This window comes from Canis lupus, chromosome 30 (genome assembly GCF_003254725.2).
Source record: "Canis lupus dingo isolate Sandy chromosome 30, ASM325472v2, whole genome shotgun sequence".
In the NCBI taxonomy this organism is placed as follows: domain Eukaryota; kingdom Metazoa; phylum Chordata; class Mammalia; order Carnivora; family Canidae; genus Canis; species Canis lupus.
Genome location: NC_064272.1, coordinates 15,294,923 through 15,316,573, shown reverse-complemented (window position 1 = coordinate 15,316,573; position 21,651 = coordinate 15,294,923). Strand labels below are relative to the sequence as shown.

Sequence of the window (21,651 nt, the reverse complement as noted above, 5' to 3'; positions counted from 1 at the left end):
CCTTATTCTCTTGCTAGTTTACTCCAGACACATTAGAGTAAGGATTAGGCAAAAAGGAAACCCTCATTTGTTGGGGGGAATGGACAAGGGAAGGTCTGATATTCTTTTCCTGGTCCTGAGAGTGTGAGATGCCTTCCTTTCCATGCACCTAGCAGTATGGTCACAGAATGAGTGTAGGTTTTGAATTCAGACCTGGATTTTTTTTTGCTCCTCCCACCATCTGCATTATTTGGAAGCAGTTATTTAAATTCTTTGAACTTTAGTTTCCACATTTGTAAAGTGGGTATAAAATAGCTATCTTGAAATGATATTGTTTATTTTTTAAAATTTATTAGACATCTGGTTTATTTAAACATCACACCTACTGAGGACAGAGTTAACAGAGCTCATGGAGTAGGGGGAAAAACCCTATCCAGCATTCCTTCACTGCAAATTTCCTGGGGACAAAATTTATGCATTCTGTACTACAGTCTCACCCTAAAGCATCCACATGTGCTTGATATTAACTTGAATAGGAGATGAGAAAATTTCTCTACACTCAACTCAGCAAGGACATTAGTGATGCAGCTTTGAGAAACATTCTTAGGCACAAGAAATAGCACTGCCTGTAGTGAGAATCTTTAATAATCAAAGAAAAGAATGTCACTAAATATAATCTTACAAATAAGCAGGAAAATACACTTTTGCCAATGGACTGTTTTACGTATCAGGAAAAAGTGTCACAATGAGATTTCTATGAAATTAAAACACTAATTGTTATACTCAGCTTCTAATCTATTCTGAAGTTATTTTGTGGAATTAAAACTCAGAGAAAAAGAAAACTGATTTAACCTAAATGGAACTTAGGGGAGAAATGCAGGACTAATATGGAATAGTAGCTGTACTTCTTTGATTACATATTTAAAAAATATCAAACATAGTCAGCCAAATTTTATTAAAAGAAAAAGCATCAGATCACCATTATAATTCAAGAACAAAGTCTAAATATGCACTTGACAATAAAGCACATTTGAGTATGGAGTGAAAAAGTTTTCTCCAAAACCACCAAATGTATCCTCTCCAAATACCCAAATAATCCACTTCTGCAGCTCTTTTGTCGAGTGGAATCATAAAGAACTGAAGATTTAAATGACATTGTTTTTTTTAAAAAGATTTTATTTATTTATTCATGAGAGACACAGAGAGAGAGATAGAGACAGGGAGACAGAGACATATGCAGAGGGAGAAGCAGGCTCCATGCAAGGAGCCCGACGTGGGACTCAATTCCGGGACTCAGAGATCACCCCCTCAGCCAAAGTCAGGGGCTCAACCGCTAAGCCACCTAGGTGTCCCTTAAATGACATTGTTAAGAATAAATGAGATGATGTACATAAGGTACTTAGTACTGGGCCTGGCCATCTAAATAGGAGCCATTCCTTTTAAAACCCAGGCTCCCTTAAGGAGGGAACATGATGAAATGAGCACTGGGTGTTACAGTGTGTGTCGGCAAATTGAATTTAAGTTAAAACAACAACAACAACAACAACAACAAAAACAAATCCAGGCTCCCTGCAGTGGCATTGTGTATTATTCTAAAGGTAGGGATTTCTATTTTGAAAGTGTTGCTAAATCGACAAAGATTTTTATTCTTTATGAAACTTTGGGGAAATAAAATAAGCAAGTCTACCAAATGAACTGAAAAAATAAATCTGGATTTAGCAGCCATAAAGATGGGAAGAGTTAAAAGCTAAGGTGAGGTGAGAAAAAGATACAAATAAAGAAAATCATTTATGATCTGTAACATGAACATTGCCACATCTCTCTGTGGGTGTTGACAAAAGAGAGAAAGCTGTATCCCTCCCTCACTGGGACATCTTTGACATGCCCTCACATTTTCATAGCAGATGAGCAAAACTCTTGCTGAAGAACTTACTTTTCATTCTTTTAATATTTTAAAAGATTTCTTATTCAGTCAACTGCACAGTGATAGAATATTTTATTCTATCTAAATATTGATAGAATAAAAATAGAGAACAAACCACACACAAAAAATACCCAAACCAAGTCATTGTTTATAAGGTCTTTGTATATCACTATTTATTGACAATTAATTTTATGTAGCTGCTACCAAGGTGTGTACCATTCCAAGTTCTACTTTTCCACCTACTCATTTATATAGACCCTTATTTCTATAGTCTTCATACTTAACATTCCAAGTGGAAATACTTATATGATACATTTTATGCCTATATCGCAAGCTATGGAGTTGGTTTTTTTACTCTAAAATGTTTATTCTACTACATACTCAATGCTATTTCAATACAAATTCTCCTCATTTTGTCAAAAGCCCTGATAAAGGTGAAGAGATTTATCATCTTTCACCAAATCACTCTCTAGGAAAACTGTATTAATGCTAATCAGGCCCCCAGGAATGGATAAGTACGTCTGAAGTGGACTCTTTCCCATCTTCCCCAACAGTGCCTTTGTAATTTTCTTTTTTGCTAACTTAATGTGAATAAAGTGTCTCATAGTTGTGTTAATTTTCAATTTTAAAATTATAATGAATGTGAACATTTTCCTGTTTTTAAAAACTGAACTATTCCTATCTCTTTTGTACGAATTATCTAATCCCGGGGTTGGCAAACTATGGCCCTTCAGCTAAATATAGCCAGCTGCCTGTTTTTGGAAATAGAGTTTTATTGGAACATAGCCATGCTCATTTGTTTGCATATTGTCTAATGCTGCTTTTGAGTTATAATGGCAGAGTTGAGTAGTTGTAACAGAGGAAAGTCTAAAATATTTATCGCCCTTTGCAGAAAAAGTTTTCAGTCTAATCCTATCTCTGAGCTTTTATCCACTCTTGTTCTTCCACACTTTATTCTCCAGCAATATCAAAGTACTTGTAGTTCCCCTCAGATCATGATAATTTATATTTTCCTATCTTTACACATGCTTCTCCTCTGTCTGGAATTTCCAAACTCCACTCTGCCAGGAAGCTTCATTCTTCCAAACCGTCCTCGAGAGGTACTCATGCTATAAAGCACTCCCTTTAATTCCCATTTACAACTTTACTTTTTGCTGGACGATATTGCCTGTATGAGAATAAAAAAAAACAATGCCTGGGAAAGCACTTTGTAAAACTACAAGGTGCTATAAAAAAGTAACAACTAATAATAACTGTTGTTATACTTGGCAGCATCAATGCCCACCTTTGTTTCTACTTTTATTTCAAACCATTTACAAGGGGCTTTTTTAGACGAAAGCACCCCAGTTTGCTCTCATGGAGTAAAGGATCTGATAATACCTTTTATATAATCCCTCTTTATTAGATATCAACAACATAGATGCTTGAACTAGCTATTTTGGCAACACCAGAGGCTAATTCAGATTTATTATTATGTGTCTCATCAATTCTTGAATAATCATTAAGATGACTCAAACATTAATCAACCAACCAAATAGCCTAACTCTCTGAGCAGTCCTGTTTCATCCAGAGAACAAAGGTTGGAATCCAACAGAAACTATAAATATAAAATCCTGAGAAAATATGCCAAACCAAAAAGCCATTCTGTGTTTTGGTTACAGGTAATTATGCAAAAATCAGACAATAGAATACCTTGGAGAAGGGTTTCATATACCGGGGGAAAAAAAAAAAAGACTCTGAACTAAAACTAAAACACACACTATAAATCTAAAACTATGCCCCAGAATTTTTGGGAATTCTACTTATCTTTCCAAACTGCCTTCTACAAGAACATTGAGAATTAAATCTGCAGTAATGCATCTTTATCTATATAGCTGTATCTGTACTATATATAGATAGATTTCTTTAGTGGGTCTGCATTCCTCTGAATGTTCCTTCCTTCCTTTAGTAATCAAAAATATCTCAAAGAAAATATTTTTCATGAAATATGTATAAAAATTGTAATGCAATGCTGCACGTGCGCATATGTGTGTGTACTAATTCAGTTTACTAATTTAAGCAATGATCTCCAGTGAATCCAGGAAAGAGCTTAGAGATGTGCTTTGTGAAAAGTTTAATATATGTGTTGAAAGCCACAAGGTTATGGTTCAGATTACACTGAGTGAAAGCTCCGGCTGTTGTGAATGCTGAGTTCCAGAGACAAAAGCTCTTAGTTATAACTGCATTTCTGGAGTGGAGGGCGCCAGTTCATTCACCACTTCCATTAAGGACCAACTTCATATATTCGTGGTGCCTTTCTCTCAGGAAGTACAGTGCAGAGTAAGGGCAAAAAAAAAAAAAAATAAGCAAAGGAGGAAATTTGTTATTGATTTTCAGTTCTTCTGCGGAATTACGTGAAAGCTCAATGACTTGTCGCAGTATCTCAGTCAATAAAGCTCCATTTGAGACCACCTTGAAGTTCAATTCTCTCCCCATCCTTTTAAACTTCCCCTACTGTCAGATTCTTTTGTATTTCATTGTCTTTGGTGCTGAGAAACTAGGAAGCTTTTTATTCATAACACCACAGGGAGGATTTTGCTGAAAGTAAAACTGAATTATCCTCAGACAACAAAGTTCTACCCCTCTTTTTTGGCTCAAAATCAAACCTGAAAATCAAGGAAAAAAGAGATCAAGAAGGTGAATAGTAGGACTCCTTATTGTAAAGTGGCTTTGTTGCTCTCCTTTGCTTATTTTTTTTGTTGCTGGGTTTCTGGGAGTTAACGGCAGAGGGACAAGGTACAATGCTTTACCCTTTGGGAATAGGGGAAGATCATTTATGTCAGACTCACATTTTATCTGTAACACTTGCTAGCATTTATTGACCATTCACTGCATGTTAGTATGCTAAGTCTTTCTATGGTTTCTGTTCTGTAGGGAAGCAATAAGTCGCCTGTGTGAAGCCGTCTCTGGGGCAAATGGAGCCGTTAAAAAGAGAAAGGTAAATATTGGTGTGGTTTTCTTGTTTTATGTTTTTCTAAACATAAAAGAGAATATCAAAATAGTTGTTAGTTCATTCTACCCAATGAGCTGAAGTCTAGAATGGCCTTTTATCAGTTGGCATGACACCAGAAATGCACTGAAAGTTGTTCTTGTCTCTCCAATGTTTCTGACTTGCCTGACACTGTCTGAAATGGTGATGCCCGAGCCACAGAATGAAGAAAGCGCCTGGGTTTCAAGTAAAAAAGTCTGGGTTCCAGTCCTGGGTGTTTACTTACCTTTGAAGTATCTCATCTCTCTCTCAGACCCCATCCTTGTTCCTGTAAAGTTAAGTTGAACCAGATGGCCGGTATGGTTCCTTCCAATTTCATTATTTTATAATGTATCTATTCTGCATTTTAACATTTTAGAATTTTTAGACTCCTTGGCCTATTTTCAAATGGAAATGTGGGTGCTGGTAGAGGTGAGATAATAATCCCTGAGTGGAAGGCACTTCTCATGCTTGAAAGAAAACATAAGATTTGGTGTTGCATAGACTTGGATTTAACCCTAGAACATTTATTGCTTTGGAATGTCCAAAGGGGAGGTGTAAAGGGCCTTAAGATAACTATGGATATCATGGAATTGTAGGTTGTTTAAGAGAGAAAGAATTTTTAGAGATCTTCCAGTCTAGCCCTCTTATTTTGCCAGCTACTAGACTGGCTCATAGGAGATCTGTCTTGAGTAACTTGGATGATGATGGTAACAGCCAGCTATAGAAGCCAGGAATTCAGATTTCCAGTTTAGCGCTTTATTTTCATACCACCCTGCCTCATTCTTTATTATTCTTCATTATTTTGCATAGGGCTAATCCAGTGTCACCCAGATGAGCCACAAGGCATAGAAAACCACTGATAAGTAGCCTTTGAATTCTATTAGAGCTCCCTATTTACTAGTTTCTTTGATGAAACCTATGGCCCCAAAGTAGCCTCTGGCCTCCTCCTGCCTCTGTAATGTCGGCAAATAGGATGCTTTTACTGGATGATCCCAACAAACAGGCTCACTCATTTAAGACTTTCTCATTTCAAAAATGGGGAGCTCACACCCCAAAACAAAATAAAACAAAACAAAGCAGGTTATCATCTTTCCAAAAAAGTACACATGGAAGGAAAAAAAAAATTCAGTTAATTTGCTTTGATAGCTAACATTTATTGCATACTTAATACATTCCAGGAACTCTTCCTTTTTTTTTTTTTTCCAGGAACTCTTCTATGCGCTGTATATTTTTATGCTCTTTTCCCTTCCAATTTAAAAAATTATGGTAAAATATGCAGGACATAAAATTTACCATTTTAACCATTTTTAAGTGTACAGCTCAGTGATATTATATACATTCACATTATTGTGCAACCATCGCCGCTACCCGTCTCCATGACTCTTTTCATTTTGTAAAACTGAAACTCTATACACATTAAACAATGACTGCACTCCCTGATTTCTCCAGCCCTGACAGCCACCATTCTACTTTCTGTCTCTATGATTTTGACTACTCTAAGTGCCTCACGTAAGTGGAATCATAGTATTTTTTTGTGTGTGTGACTGGGTTATTCCACTGCACATAACGTCCTCAAGATTCATCCATGCTGTAGCATGTGTTAGAATTTCCTCCCATGTTCGTTTTGGCAGCACATGTACTAAAATTGGAATGATACGGAGAAGATTAGCATGGCCCCTGCACAAAGATGACTTGCAAATTCATGAAGCATTCCATATTTTCATAACTGGGTGGTGGGCATTAAAGAGGGCACTTGAAGTAATGAGCACTGGGTGTTGTACACAACTGATGAGTCACTTAATTCTACCTCTGAAACTAATAATACAGTATATGTTAATTAAATTGAATTTAAAGAAAAAAAAAGGAATTTCTTCCCTTTTTAAGGGAATAATATTCCATGGTATGTATGTACCATGCTTTGCTTATCCGTTCTTCTGTTGATGGACACTTGGATTGTTTCCATATTTTAGCTGTTGTGAATAATGCTTCTAGGAACATGGATATATAAGTACCTATTCAAGTCCCTGCTTTCAGTTCTTTTGAGTATATAACAAGCGGGAGGATTGCTGGATTATTTGGTAATACTACTTTTAATTTTTTGAGGAACTGGGAACTGCCATACTGTTTTCCATAGCAATTGTACTATGGTATGCTCCTGCCATTAGTGCACAGGATTTCTATTTCTCCACATCCTTTCCAACATTTGTTATTTTCTATTGTTATTTCTGCTTTTGTTTTCTATTAGTTTTAGTTATCTAGATTTTCTATTTCTTCATCATTAAGTCTTGGTAGGTTTAATGTTTCTAGGAATTTGTCTGTTTCATCTAGGTAATTGCATATCAGTTTGTTGATATGCAATTGTTCATAGCACTCTTTTATAATCCTTTTTGTTTCTGTTGAATTGGTAGTTAGATCTCCATCTTACTTTTGTTCCTGATTTTAGTGATTTGAGTCTTCTTTCTTTCTTTCTTAGTCCATTTGGCTAAAGATTGGTCAATTTTGTTGATCTTTTAAAGAACTAACTTTTGGTTTCATTGATTTTCTCTATTGTTTTTCTAGTCTTTCTAGTCATTGATCTCTGCTCTAATCTTCCTTGCTTCTACCAGCTTTGGGTTTAGTTTGTTCTTTTTTTTTTTTTTTTTTTTTAATTCCTTAAGTTGTAAAGTTAGGTTCTTGAATTGAGAGTTTTCTTCCTTTTTAATGTTAGTGTTTATAATTATAAATTTTCTCCTTAGCACCACCTTCCCTGTGTCCCATACATTTGGTATGTCTCATAGTACTTTTTTTAATGATCACAAAAAAACCTACACCAACTCTTTTTTTTTTTTTTTTTTTTGACTTCTGGTGTACAAAGGGACCAGAAAGTTCAGCTAGCCCAAACTCTCACCGGAATTCCTTGTATATAAAGCAGATCTCTTCTCCCAACACTTGGGATGTACGAGAAAGGTTCGAGGGCTCAGATTTCACTACTTATTAAAGAATTTGCTTCATTCCGTTTTTAAAAACTGTTCATTAAAAAAAAAAAAGCATTCCGTCTCATTTGATTTGTTTAAAGTAAAGTAAAATAGAGAGGAAGAGTATGTGTTTTGACCCATTTTTAACACATAAAAACATTCATATTATTTTGTAACAAAACCCTTAACTTAGAGTGTTGTTTTGCTATTTTTAAAGCCTCCAGTTAAGTTCCTATCAACAGTTCTTGGCAAAAGTAATCTTCAGTTTTCGGGAATGAATATTAAACTGACCATCTCAACATGCAGCCTCACATTGATGAATATTGACAACCAACAGGTAAGATCACAAATGTCATTTATAGTTTAACATACCATGTTTTTTTCTAGAAGAGTCTGGGCATAATAAAGAAAATAAAATTTCAGACAGAGTGTGCCTAAAATTTAATAAGGCACAAGGGAAAAAAATCTGCCAAGGATTTATGCATGACAATAATTAGAACGACAGTATTATTAACCCGTCATGGCATTTAACTGCTTGCATACTTACCTCTACCTAATTGGCTTTGTAATAGGAACTAAGGTGCAAATAACATTGTAAATACCATTTGGCAAGTTGTTTATTACTGTCCATCAGTGCTCCCCAAAGGGAAAGCAATTCCATTTTCAGAACTAACAGACTGTGTTGGATGAGGGTGTAAATGAAGGACAGAGGGGCAGGTGATGTTAGAGTTAATATTCTAGCTAATTGAAATTTAAGCATAAAAGATTTTCTTCCAACTCTTAAGGTTGAAATGCTTTGTAAAATGTTATAACATAAACACAGTTTCTTTGATGATTTATGATACCATGGTATATATGCCTGAGTTCTCGTTGTGAACCTTATTTCTCAAAGAACAGCATGGTGGAAGCAAATATAAAAGATATACAGGCCCTGGACTAAATGTGTACCTTATAAACTAGGGCACTGTTTGACTTGCTTTTTATGTTTTAAGCTAAATTCCCTGTATCAGGTTATTTATGTGTGTTAGAGTCTATTTTTTTTTCTTGGTCTAATATGTTGTGATTCAAGGTTCTTAATATTTAAGGTTTTCCTCTATGGATTGTTGTTGATCAAGGACACCTGGAAGATTTAACGTGTAGCTGGCTGAAATAAAACACTATGGGGGCTGCCTGGGTGGCTCAGTGGTTGGGCGTCTGCCTTCAGCTTAGGTCGTGATCCCGGGATCCTGCGATCAAGTCCCACATCAGGCTCTCCACAGGGAGCCTGCTTCTCCCTCAGCCTATGTCTCTGCCTCTCTCTCTGTGTCTCTCATGAATACAAACAAACAAACAAAACCACTATGGGGCTTTGAGGTCACAGCATAGGTTGAAATCCTGGCTCTGCCACTAACCAGCAATTTACTCTGCCACTCAATTTTCCTTGTCAGTGAAATGAGATAATACTACCTATTCACAGAGTTTCTGAGAGAGTGGATTTTTTAAATTATTATTCCTATTTTGTTTTGTTTTTTAATTTTTATTTATGTATTTTTTATAAATTTATTTTTTATTGGTGTTCAATTTGCCAACATATAGAACAACACCCAGTGGTCATCCCATCAAGTGCCCCCCTCAGTGCCCGTCACCCAGTCACCCCCACTCCCCGCCCACCTCCCTTTCTACCATCCCTAGTTCGTTTCCCAGAGTTAGGGGTCTCTCATGTTCTGTCTCCCTTTCTGATATTTCCCACTCATTTTTTTGAGAGAGTGGATTTACCAGTAGTATATGTCTCATTGGGTTATTTAGGGGATTCAGTAAGATCATCAATGTAAATCACTTAGCACAGTGCCAGTCTCCCAGTACCAACTGTTATTTACTCAACCATTTTTCCTATTTCCTTGAGACATTTTCATAAACTAGTCTTTAACAGGGAAAGCATATTTTAAAACAAAATTATGAAATTTTCAGTAACATATAAATACAGCTATATACATTTTGACTCTGATATTTTTGCCAAAAAAATCACTTGCAGTTCTGAGGGCTGCTTTATTTTCTAAGTTCAAAAGCAGAATAAGGGGCAGCCCACGTGGCTCAGTGGTTTAGCGCCACCTTCAGCCCAGGGCCTGATCCTAGAGACCGGGATCGAGTCCCAGGTCCGGCTCCCTGCATGGAGCCTGCTTCTCCCTCTGCCTCTCTGCCTGTCTCTCTCTCTCTTTCTGTCATGAATAAGTAAATGAAATCTTTAAAAAAAAAAGCAGAATAAAATATATTGCTTACACAGTAGTATAAAACACCATAGAGGAAGACGGTTAATCTGAAATAGTTCAAAACAAATTCGTGTCTAGTTGGGCCCTGATTGGTTATACAAGAGAGGTGGTACCATTGGTATAATGACAGGAGAACATTTGAGGCTGTGCTTTGAAGATGCAACAAGTCTAGGTGGAAGGTGAAACAATCATTCAGTCTTTCAGATGCTTTGCTCTTAAGACACTTGTAAATGGAAAATTTATTTTTGGTTTTCATCCACGTGCATGGTACCAGGAGTGCTTATTGCCTTAGTATGAGTGAGATTCATTGAGTATAGAAGCACTTGAATTATCTCATAATTTTGAAGGAGAGGAAGAGTAATCAAATCTAGAGCCATCATGGTGACAGCCTTATGTGCAGAATATAACGAGCACTTTAAAAAATGGTCCTTTCTATGGAGTGACTGAAGGAATGTGGAATTTAGGAAGAATAGGGTTGTGGTGTGTAAGGGTAGAGGGCATAGTTTATTCTGTTTCTCTCCTTCTACAATTTTTCCAGGCTACTGCTATTAGAGGGGGGTATTGTGACATGCCCATCATCGTTTTGGCAGAATAGAAGTAGGGACAGTGGGCATGAGTGGCTTGAGTGGCTTCCACTACCAGTAGTTGTAGCAGTGAGTGCCTCTGGAAGTGAGACATCTTTTCTGTATTGGTGGCGTGGAATGGGGTTATGTTCAGCCCACTGCTGGAGTGAAGACTGAAGTTAGGATCTCATTGATCTCAGACCCAGGTGTTGATTTTTAAGAATAATTTTGAATCATTCTGCAGGCCTAGTAGGAATGGCTTGGTGGTGGTGGGGTATAAAAAAAGATGTGTCACTGTGGATGCTTCAACTCAAGAAGCTTTATAAATCCCATCAAAAGGGCAAGTAACATGTTCAAGGTATGAAGGCAGCAGAGAATCAACCATATAGACAGATGTACATGAGAAAATGATCTAGTAATTAAATTCTCCTTAAAGACAGCTACCCTTTGAAGTTCTAAGATAAATACCAAGAAATACTAATGCCTCCCCTCATGCTTCTAAGATATACTTTGGACTGAAAACATAAACAGTTTCAAGTTAATAGATACATTCATAGATGACAGAGTATTTATGGGTCAGTTCGCATTCATCTTCAGCCACGGAGAACAACTTCAAGAATATAACCATTCACAGAAATGGTCTTTCAGATCATTCCCAGAAAATGTCATTTCGAAAGAACTTCAGAGGCAGAGAATGAAATTATATTAAACACATAATTGCAATTTTTAAAATTTACCATATTTTGGAAAAGCAAGTTTTAAGGATTTTTGTATACTCATTTTAAAAATCCAAGCAGACTTCCTTGATATACTTTAATATGTTAGGGACTTAAGCAAAAATGTCAGTCTCAGTAGCTCCTCCTCCCACTATTCTTTACTCATATCTACAATCCTACTACCAAGTCTAACAGCTGGTAAAATTTTACTGAGAAGGGTAATAAAGAGATAAAGAAAGTAAAATAGGCAGAAAATGGAGACATTTTTTAGTCTTTATGAAGAGAGGCAACTTCAAATATATAGAGGCCAGAAGGGTAATGCTAACTGTCCAGGTGCAAGAAAAACAATGGTGCAAGCATAATGATACACGGTGAGGGCCACTTGGCTTCCACGTTGGGGAGACAACACTGGGAAACATGGCAGTACAATGCCTTCTCTATATGAAGGGGGAATTGGATGCTTTTTCCCACATAACTATAGGTCAAGGGCTGCCAGATCTTCAACTTTTGGGGGGAAAAATGGATATCTGGGAGTTTTGCTGCTGTCTCTGGATTATGAGAGGTTGCTCTTTAATTAAAAATGAAAATTTTAAGCATGAGTCAAACAAAATAGATGTGTCCTTAGGGCAGCCAGGGTAGGACAGTCTGATCTAATAAAAATGTATATGAAAAGATCCAGAAAACTATGCCCCATCACCCCACATACTCATAATTTTAAGGTTTCCTTTCCCGTGTTCACAAAGTAAGGACCAGAATCTCTCTAGAACTCTGTTCTTTAGTTCCCATTAACCCAGATTTGAACTAGGTCACCTCATTCCAGTGTTAGCTTTAACCTTTAAAAGAAATACAAGCGATTTTATGCTTCTAAAAGGGGTGTTAAAATGTTATTTTCTATCTTTAGTAAATACAAACAAGTATTAATTTCAGTGGTCTCTCAGATTACTGCCTATTTTTCTAAGACCTACCATCAGAGGGGTCCACTCCTCCTCCTCCTCCTCAAAATGAGCCTTCAAACCCAACAGGGAATAGTTTTCTTTTCCTCTCCTCTTGCTCCCTACTCAGTCCCAGAGATGAACCTAATCACAATTCCTGGTTGGAAGATCAGTTTTTTTCCTGACACCTCTATTTGGAAGTACATGCTACTGGTTAGTTATGTGTGTGTTGGCATCCTTTGCCCCACTCCCAAATTCAGTTAATTCACATCATACAAGCAATAATCAGACTCATCTAGCTGCAGCTACAAGCTGTTTGAAAATGCAGTGAAATTAAGGCATTGGAGAGGCAGGGTTAGGATGGTTAAGTGCTAACATCTTGCTTATTATTGTCCCATCTATCTATTCTCCTCCTCACCAAGCTAGTGTTTCAGTAACTATGGTCACCCTCGCCAGTCCTCTACTTTATGTAAAAGGACCCCCGCCCCCCACCCATAAGAGGCAAGATGACTGTAACTGAGGCTGAGCTGTGGTATTGTACTGGATGTGTCCTTTAGTGCCATAAGGGGCAGGAACATCCAGTACTTTTATTGATCATCAGACCTACTAATATACTGTTTTACTGGGCACAGCTTCCTTTTTTTTTTTTTTTTTTTTTTTTATGATAGTCACACAGAGAGAGAGAGAGAGGCAGAGACACAGGCAGAGGGAGAAGCAGGCTCCATGCACCGGGAGCCTGATGTGGGATTCGATCCCGGGTCTCCAGGATCGCGCCCTGGGCCAAAGGCAGGCGCTAAACCTCTGTGCCACCCAGGGATCCCTGGGCACAGCTTTCTGACAGAATTACTACTATTCTTATACAACTTCAGAACCTTAATAACCACAGCAACATGCTCACCTTAATAGGACAGGTTTTCTCAGGCTGGCAAATTCTTTCATAGGAATTTGCCAAGTTTAATATCCACAAGTTAATTTATAAATCAGTTATTTGAAGCTGGAGCACTTTCCCATGTAGTGGTTAAATGTGAATCATAAAGTGGTTTCAATGATAAAATAAAATAGCACAATACAATAAAATAATAGTGTTTAGATAAAGTATGGGAACAATATTCTTGGCCAAACAAACAAAATACACAGAACAAGAAATTTTATTATCTCGAATGCTGGTGCATAACCAATGACAAGCGTAATTAGAGGAGGAGACAGAGGGAAACTTCAGATACTGAGGTGGATTTCTGGGCAGGTTTTAAAACCTTTTAAGGGTTGAGGGCATAATTGTTCAGTCTTTCTTTTTGGATGTAGGGCTTTCCTTTTACTTGACATTTTCACTTTAACAGTTCTTATATTATGAAGTTCAACCAAAGTCCTTCACCTGTAAGTTAAATGAAAAACAAAGAGAGCAAGTAAAACAACTTCTCTAGTATGTAAGAGTATCAGAAATAGTCTGTTCTTTCACATACATTTTAATGTCTAACTTTGAAATTACGGACGTCTTAATTTTTGAGTTTTAAAAATGGCAAGACAAATTTTCTTGAATTATGGATCATAGTAGCTTTATAAATGATCAAGATACACGTACAAACAAAATTTCAGATGCTCTTGAAAACACATTTTGAGATAGATCACACATGATACATATTTCTTCTTGGGTTTATCTTTTTGGGATAGTGAAGAATACCCAATTTTTTTTTTTTTTTTTTTTTTTACACTAAAAATTTAGCCTTTGAACACTGGCTTGGACAGACCACAAAGTGGAACCTCCAGAGTTCTCTCAGTAGGCTTTCAGTCCAAACGATTCAGACATCTTGTGTCCTAAATTGGATGTTACTACTTTTTCTCACGTAATTGGTATCAGTGGGGGTCTTGTACTGGCGGTTTGTCTTGGTCATAACTTATTCTTGCAAAACCATTCCTTATAGTGAAATATAGGAGAGGTATTTTCCCCAAATGCAAGGAAAATAACCGGGATCAGTAACAAAGTCTAAGCGGCAGGTGTTTCAGGAACATTCTTGAAAACAGATTTCCACAGTCCTGATACGTTTCTTCTTCTTCTCCAACAATGCTTTCATAAGAGCGCAGTCACTGCCCTATTCTACTCTGCACAACAACAACAAAAATTTTCTTTGAAGATCGACTTTTTTCCCTTGGCACCGTTACTATCTATCTGGAATGAGCCCAAAAGACCGTGGAATGTCGGGTCTCTCCTCAAGTAGCTTCCTCCTCTTTTAACAGCGTGTAATCACTCTCTGTCAATAATCTCATCACAGCCGAGTTCTTCGGTCAGGCGATTGACAACCATAAGTGAAAAAAGCTCTTCGATGAAAGCCAACTGATCAAACGGGGTCTTCTCGTAATGCATTTGAAACCCGCCATCCAGGGCTGCTTCTCTGGCTCTGGATGTTCTCAGGAACATCTTGTTGGCTTCCTCCAGGGCCGCGGATACTCTGTAGCCGGCACCACTCAGTTGCTCCTCTTCCGGATAATCGTAGTCGTCCTCCCAGTCATCAAACTCCTCACCCTCGTCCTCGCTCTCGAAGTCAGGGCCGGCGAGCTGGCCCGGCTGCTCCCCCGGGCTGGGCCGGTGAGCAAGGCCTCGTTCCCCCTGCGGCTCCGCCATTGGCTGGGCCGCCTCCTCCTCCATCGGGCCTTCCTCCTCCAGCTGCGGCTGGGCCCCGTGGCGGGAGGGGTTCGGGGAGGGCTCCCGGCTCCCGCCGCCTACCTCCATCTGCGGAAGGTCACCCTCGCCGGGCATCACATCCATCTGCAGGTCATTGCTCTCTTCATACAGCTCGGACAGCTCGTTCATCTCCGACATCGTACTCGCGGCGCACCCTCTAGCCAGGCGTCCCTGCAGACGGAGCTACGCGGCCGGGCGGTTCTGCGCGTGCGCCGACGCCGCGCGCCTGCGTGACCCCGTGCGTCTGCGCGACCCCCGGACGCCGCCTCCCGGGTGCCCGTCGGGCGGGGCGGGGGCCGACTCCTGCGGCGGGAGGGGCTCCCGTTCGCCGTCCGTTCCTGCTGCTTAGCGAGGCCCTGCGTTTAAGAGAGTCGCCTTATCTCCGCTTTGCTTAACCGTCCCGCTCCTTACGGTGCTGTAAACTTGGAGATACTTTACGTGGCCTCTGTTACGACGTTTCAGCCTCCCCCCTGCTCCCTCCCCCTCTCCCCATCTCCCCCTCCCTCCTCCCCCTCTTCCTCCTCCCCCTCTATCCCTCCCCCTCGCTCCCTCCTTCCCCCCTCTCCCTTCCCCTTGCCCCCCCCCGCTCCCTCCCCCCTCCCTCTCTCTTTCCCTCTCCCCCTCCCTCCCTCCCTCCTCCCCATCCCTCCTCCCCTTCCCTCCCCTAGACCCTCGCATCTGCACCTGTCGTCCATGCGCAGGGCTCCCGCATCCACACCGCCAAATCAGTGTTCTCAACCACAGACCAACATACTATGAACTGATCCATTCAGCTCTACTTCTGTTTCCCCCATTAAAAAAAAATAATAATAAATTCACAAACATATTATCTATCTTCGCTACATGCTGAAGAAGTACTTGACTCTATTTCCACAGGAGGTTAACTGTGGTCAGTTTCAGTGTGTATTCTTTAAATCCTTTTCCATTGCATTTGTCCTTTTCCTTTACAACCTCGTGCAAAAATCTTGTTCTGTGTGTGGGTTGTTTTTTGTTTTTGCATGTCTTACGTAACTGTCTTCAGATTACAAAACAAAAAGCCCCTCTGCAGTGTCTTGAAGGTTTAGCTTTGTTGGGGTACATAGATGAGTGGTGGTGGTGGTGGTGTGTGTGTGTGTGTACAGCATTTCATTTTATTTTTTTTTATTTTTTAGCATTTTATTTGTATAGCTATGCTGTTGTTGACCTAACTTTGCGCGCAAAATTTCCGATTTTTCAATATTATAAACTATGGGTAAATGACATCCATATACGCCAGTGTTTCTCTAGAATAAATAACCTAGAAGTGGGAAGGCATAATTGTAGGGTGTGCATACTTTAGTTTTTAATTCATGCTGTCAAACTGCTTCCCAAGATTGCTGTACAAATGTAACCTGTCCTCGGCAGTGTTTGAGAATATCTGTATCCTTGCCGCACATAGTTTTGTTGAGCAATTTTATCAATTTAATGGTATCTTGTTTTATTTTCCACAGCCTTGATTTCTTGGAAATTGGGTATTTTTCAGTGTGCTTATTGAACATTTGTGTGACTTATGAAAATCAACTGCTCTTATTTTTGGTTTATTTCTTTTTCTTATTGACTTGTAGGAATTTCTTACAAACTAAATGAATACTTTGTTTTAAGTGTTGCAAATATATTCTCCCTGCCTGTTATTTGTCCTGTTTCAGGGGTCTTTTCTGGTGACAAAAGTTTTAAAATGAGTTTTCCTGTAATCAAATAGAAGGTTTTTAATTTTTTCTGTATGTCTTTTCCTTTCTATCAAGATGGGTTTTCCTACCTCACAGATCACAGCGTAATCTTGTATTTGTCTTCTAATGTTTGAATAGATCTTTTATGGATAAAACCTTCACTTATATAAATACTCTGAGGACAGGATTTTTTTTTAAATATTTTTTTCTTTATTTATTTATGATAGTCACACACAGAGAGAGAGAGAGAGAGAGAGAGAGAGAGAGAGAGAGGCAGAGACATAGGCAGAGGGAGAAGCAGGCTCCATGCACCGGGAGCCCGACGTGGGATTCGATCCCGGGTCTCCAGGATCGCGCCCTGGGCCAAAGGCAGGCGCCAAACCGCTGCGCCACCCAGGGATCCCAGGACAGGATTTATTTAAATAGTTTTTTACATATATACAGCTAATTCATTCAACTCGACTAATTTAATCACTGTCCTTTTGTTGGCTGTTTGGTGCCACATTTATCATAGACTAAAAGACAATGAATGTGTGAGTTTGTTTTTAGACTCTGTATTTAAATAAATTTCTACAATTTTACAATGTGTCTTGCTGATAAGGAAAGTCTTCTCTCTTTGTTCTTTAAAAAATTATCTTAGCTCTTTTTGCACATTTGTTCTTCCATGTGAATTTTAGAAGTAGCTTGAAATGACAGTTGGAAGTTTCATTGGAGTTGCATGGAATTTACAGATTAATTTGGGGGAGAATTGACATCTTTACAATATTGTCTTCTCATCCATAGAAGTGATGTGTATCTTACTGCTTGTTTGTGTCTTATTTATATCCTTCAATGAAATTTTCTAAAAAGCCTTACGTGATTTGTACTAGTTTTGTAGTGGTACTCTTGTAAAATGTACCCCTTACCCAATACAGTGTATAATTGGTTAGTGCTGCTGTGTTGGAATGACATTGATCTTTGTATATTGATTTATTTTTAGTAATCACTCATAACTGAAATATAAACATAGGAAAGTACGCAAGTTGTAAATGTGCACCTTGGTTATCACAAAACGGACATATTTTTGTAACCACTAATACCATTTGCAGAATCCCAGAAAACCATTTGCTCTCTCTCTCTCTCTCTTTTTTTTTTTTTCCTCATTATTACCACCATCCTCATTTCAAACAGAATAAAACATTTTTGACTGGTTTTGAACTTTATGTAAATTAAATCATGCAGTGTATATTTTTTGTGTCTAGCTTTTTTTTGCCCAAGAAATATGTTTTTTTCGCTACATAGCAGTCCATTTTTGAATATCACAGTACTCATCATTGGGATTGTTTCCACTTTGGGGATATTACAAAGAAAGCAAAAATTCTCTTTCTTGAGAAGTTCTTTGATGCACGTATTTATACAATTACATTAGAATGCATCTAAGAATAAAATTGTCCATCTTATCAGATCAATAAGCAGAATCCTATGTAGATTAGGTTAAACAATTCTGAAGATGAGATTAGCCAACTGATGCAGTTGATATTTTCAATGAACCTTCGAAACAGCATGACAGATACATCTCTATAAATTGGTCATAGGGCAGCCCCGGTGGCCCAGCGGTTTAGCGCCGCCTTCCGCCCAGGGTGTGATCCTGGAGACCCAGGATCGAGTCCCACGTCAGGCTCCCTGCATGGAGCCTGCTTCTCCCTCTGCCTGTGTCTCTGCCTCTCTCTCTCTCTCTCTGTGTCTCTCATGAATAAATAAATAAAATCTAAATAAATAAATAAACAAATAAATAAATATGTCATTATGCTGTGGTTTCCAAATAAGTCTAAAATCTCAAATGAAGGAGATGGTCTTCTGACATTAATGCAGTTCACATGGATAACTTCATATTGAGGATCTTAATGTTAGTGCCTTAGTTTGTGTTTGGTGGTGAATGACTGAAATCCAATTCAAGCTAACTTATGTAAAAATAAGTAAATATAAAAAAATGCATAAAAAGATAAAGAGGGATGGTTAGTTGAAGTGATGGAACAGATGTTACCATCAGATTTTTAAATATTTTTAACTCTCGACTCTGATATGCCCCAGAGGGAAAGCTTTATTTTTCCATTAGGCTTTTCCCACATGGCAGCAAAAGATGGCTCCCAGAAGATTTGGACTTAAACTAATGGCAGAGAGAAGTGCAATCCTTCCTGTTGCCCATTTCAGTTCCTCCCCGTGATACTGATTGGCTTTGCTGTATCCAGAGGGGATGGTATTTTCTGATGGGTGAAGCCTGGATCACATGTCCAGCCATAAGGAGAGTGTCAGTGAGATGGGCATGTCAAACCTACTTGAACCTTAGGAGATTCTTACAGAATATGGATACAGTAGTTTCCAAAGGGATGCTGAGCAGGCAAAAACAAAACATGCAAATGTATGTCCATTACTATTAGATTGTATGTAACTAGGCATAATTAATCTGCAGCATCATACATGTTTGTTTGTATTTTACAGATTATTGCAAATCATCATATGCAATCTATTTCTTTTGCCTCTGGAGGAGATCCTGTAAGTATGGATTCATAAAAGTTCTTTTTATAATAGTTAAAAGAGCTTCCATGTAAAGCACGTTAGCCATGATGTATCTTTTCCAATGTTTTATTATGATTTGTGAATAGCCATGTACAATACAAAATTTGGTCTTGATAAAATATTTTCTGTTACTGATTTTTAAAATATTTGGATTCATAGATGAGCTATCAGTATTCCATTGTGTTGTGAGTCATGGAGTTCTCATCTGAGACTGTTCTTGTAGATAACATCTAAGTCATGAAAAACAAATATGTCATACATGTGTTGCCAGTCCCCTCTCATCATTTTTCTTAACACAGAGTTCCAGGTAGATCCTATTAAGCAATTGGATTTGTCATGTGAGGGGAAGCCTGGTTGCCATTCTGGCTGTCAACCAAGGCAATTAAGTCTAATCTAAAATGGGCATCCAGGTTTGCAGAGGCTCATGGAAGGAACACTTAGCTGGCAGGAGAGAATTTCAGTTCCTTCCTCCTTAGAGGCCACGGGATGCTCATTTCCCATGAACTGTGGGAGACTGAGCAAGTGCTCGCTGTCCCAGCCTACTTTACAGAGTGGAGGGTCATTTCCTGACTCCCTACTCTTCACTTCTGAACCAGATTGAAAGGAGAGATGCAGTGAAGGCTTAGGAAGCCTGTGACTGACCAAGAAACAGATCTGTTTGAACTGAGGGAGTAGAAGGAGGAATTTGTTGCTCCATGACATTGGGATGTTTTTCTTCTCCCTGCAAACATATAGAGGCTAAAAGAGGACTTTGATTTTCATAAGGGTTGAACAGCAGTAAAGTCGAGAAAACATATGGGGGGGGGGAGCAAATGTAGGCCTTATTATAATTGACAATGTATTATCTTCTTTTCTGCTGAGCATTTATTATTCAAGACTGTATCCTTCAGAAACGAGGCAATAAAATCCACTATAACAGTTTTTTTTCCCACTACATTTAGTTTCTCACTTCCAACTCAGGAATAAAATGGAGGGTCATAAGTGATAGGACATATAACTCAGAAACCTAAGAGAGAAGTATGGAACGGTAGTAAAAACTAAATCTGGTGGCTGATGTGCCTGCAAAGTTTTGACTCTATGCTAAATATTTAAAAGGAAAAATTATTGTCTATCCTAAAAGGAAATAATGTTCTGAAGTTACTCTGCTATAATCATTGCTTGCCTTACTGGCATCTAAAGTGAGCAACTTTCTTCACTTGATGATGTAACTTTTTTATGTCTGAAATATATACTTAAATACTATTTAATTACCCTATTCTTTAAAACATTTGAATAATAACTTGTCTTCACATTGGCTACCAGTGACTCAAAATATTCAAGCATGTCAAACCTAAACACCCTGTCTTTAGAACTTATTTGAAGCATATGGAAGAAAAGCAGTATATATAGGACTTCAAATCATTGTTTTGTTTTTTTTTTTATTAGTGGATACTTAATTTTCCCTTTGGGCTTCTCTACTTCCTTATATTTCAATCTGGGGCATAGTTATTTTCAAATGAATATATTAGTTCCATGGTGGTACCATTTAATTAACATGTAAACCAAATTTTAAGAGCTCTACTTCTTCCTCAAGAGATTCCACAGATGCCTAATTGTGGATTCAGTACAAATAGGGGGCATGTAAGGTGCCTAGCACGTAGCAGTGGCAATGGGGGTCCAGTACTGAACCTGAACTCCCATCCATCCAGCCTTGAAATCTGGCCTTGACAATGACAAAAAGGGATATGCTTGATAGCAAAGAGGGTTGACTGAATCCAGCCTGAAAAGGCCAGCCTTGTCTCTTCTCTTCCTAACCCATTAGAGCTCAGTCATCCATGAAGGAACTCAAATACTTTCCTTAAGCTATGTAAAGTAATGATTCTATAAGTGAAGTGTTAAAAATAATTATAGATGTTTGCCCTAAATTTCTGCTTCAGGTTTCAAGGGTTGCTGTCATTTCAGCATTGATACGCAAATCATCGTTTACCCTAGGCAAGCCCTACATGATGTCTATCATAGTTCTCCAGAATCCTAATTCTTTTTAGATCATCATGACATACCTTTAGTTCTTTAGTACTTTCAACCCACCAAAGCACTGCCTTTACCAAAAACAAATGGTAAAGAATTTGTAATGCTGTGGGGAAGTTTGTACCTAGATTTGAGTGGGACCCCTGTGTTCTCTGTAGCTGGGGCAAAAGTCTGCTCTTCAAATTTAAAACAGAAAACTGGAGTGACCACAAGCTTTGGCATTCAGGGTCCCCCAAGTGAAGTGCCAGGCTTTGGAGTCAGGGAGACTTGACTTATTTAACCTCTTCCGGCTTCAGGGTCCTCATCTATGATCACCCTTGCCTTAAAGCATTGTGAGAATTATGTGAATTGATGCACCTAACCTGCTAGCACCATGCCTAGCACAGTGTGATGGGAGATAGC

At 38.5% G+C, this 21,651-nt stretch overlaps 2 protein-coding genes and 1 non-coding gene across 4 annotated transcripts in view; 2 read left to right on the top strand and 1 right to left on the bottom strand.

Annotated features, from left to right (window-relative positions):
• Positions 1-21,651, top strand: part of SHC4 (SHC adaptor protein 4) — a 132,275-nt gene that overhangs the window by 64,557 nt on the left and 46,067 nt on the right. For both annotated transcript variants that reach the window (XM_025472861.3, XM_025472862.3), the window contains exons 3-5: positions 4,817-4,880; positions 8,085-8,204; positions 19,165-19,218. In XM_025472861.3, coding sequence (XP_025328646.1) covers positions 4,817-4,880; positions 8,085-8,204; positions 19,165-19,218 — 238 coding nt within the window. The remainder of the gene's footprint in view (positions 1-4,816; positions 4,881-8,084; positions 8,205-19,164; positions 19,219-21,651) is intronic.
• LOC112676219 (U6 spliceosomal RNA) lies at positions 6,531-6,635 on the top strand. The gene has a single exon (XR_003146389.1). It is a non-coding gene; the product is annotated as a U6 spliceosomal RNA (small nuclear RNA).
• On the bottom strand, positions 13,455-15,242 carry EID1 (EP300 interacting inhibitor of differentiation 1). The gene has a single exon (XM_025472863.3). It carries the CDS (start codon positions 15,137-15,139, stop codon positions 14,564-14,566), a length of 576 nt encoding a protein of 191 aa, XP_025328648.1. The 5' UTR covers positions 15,140-15,242; the 3' UTR covers positions 13,455-14,563.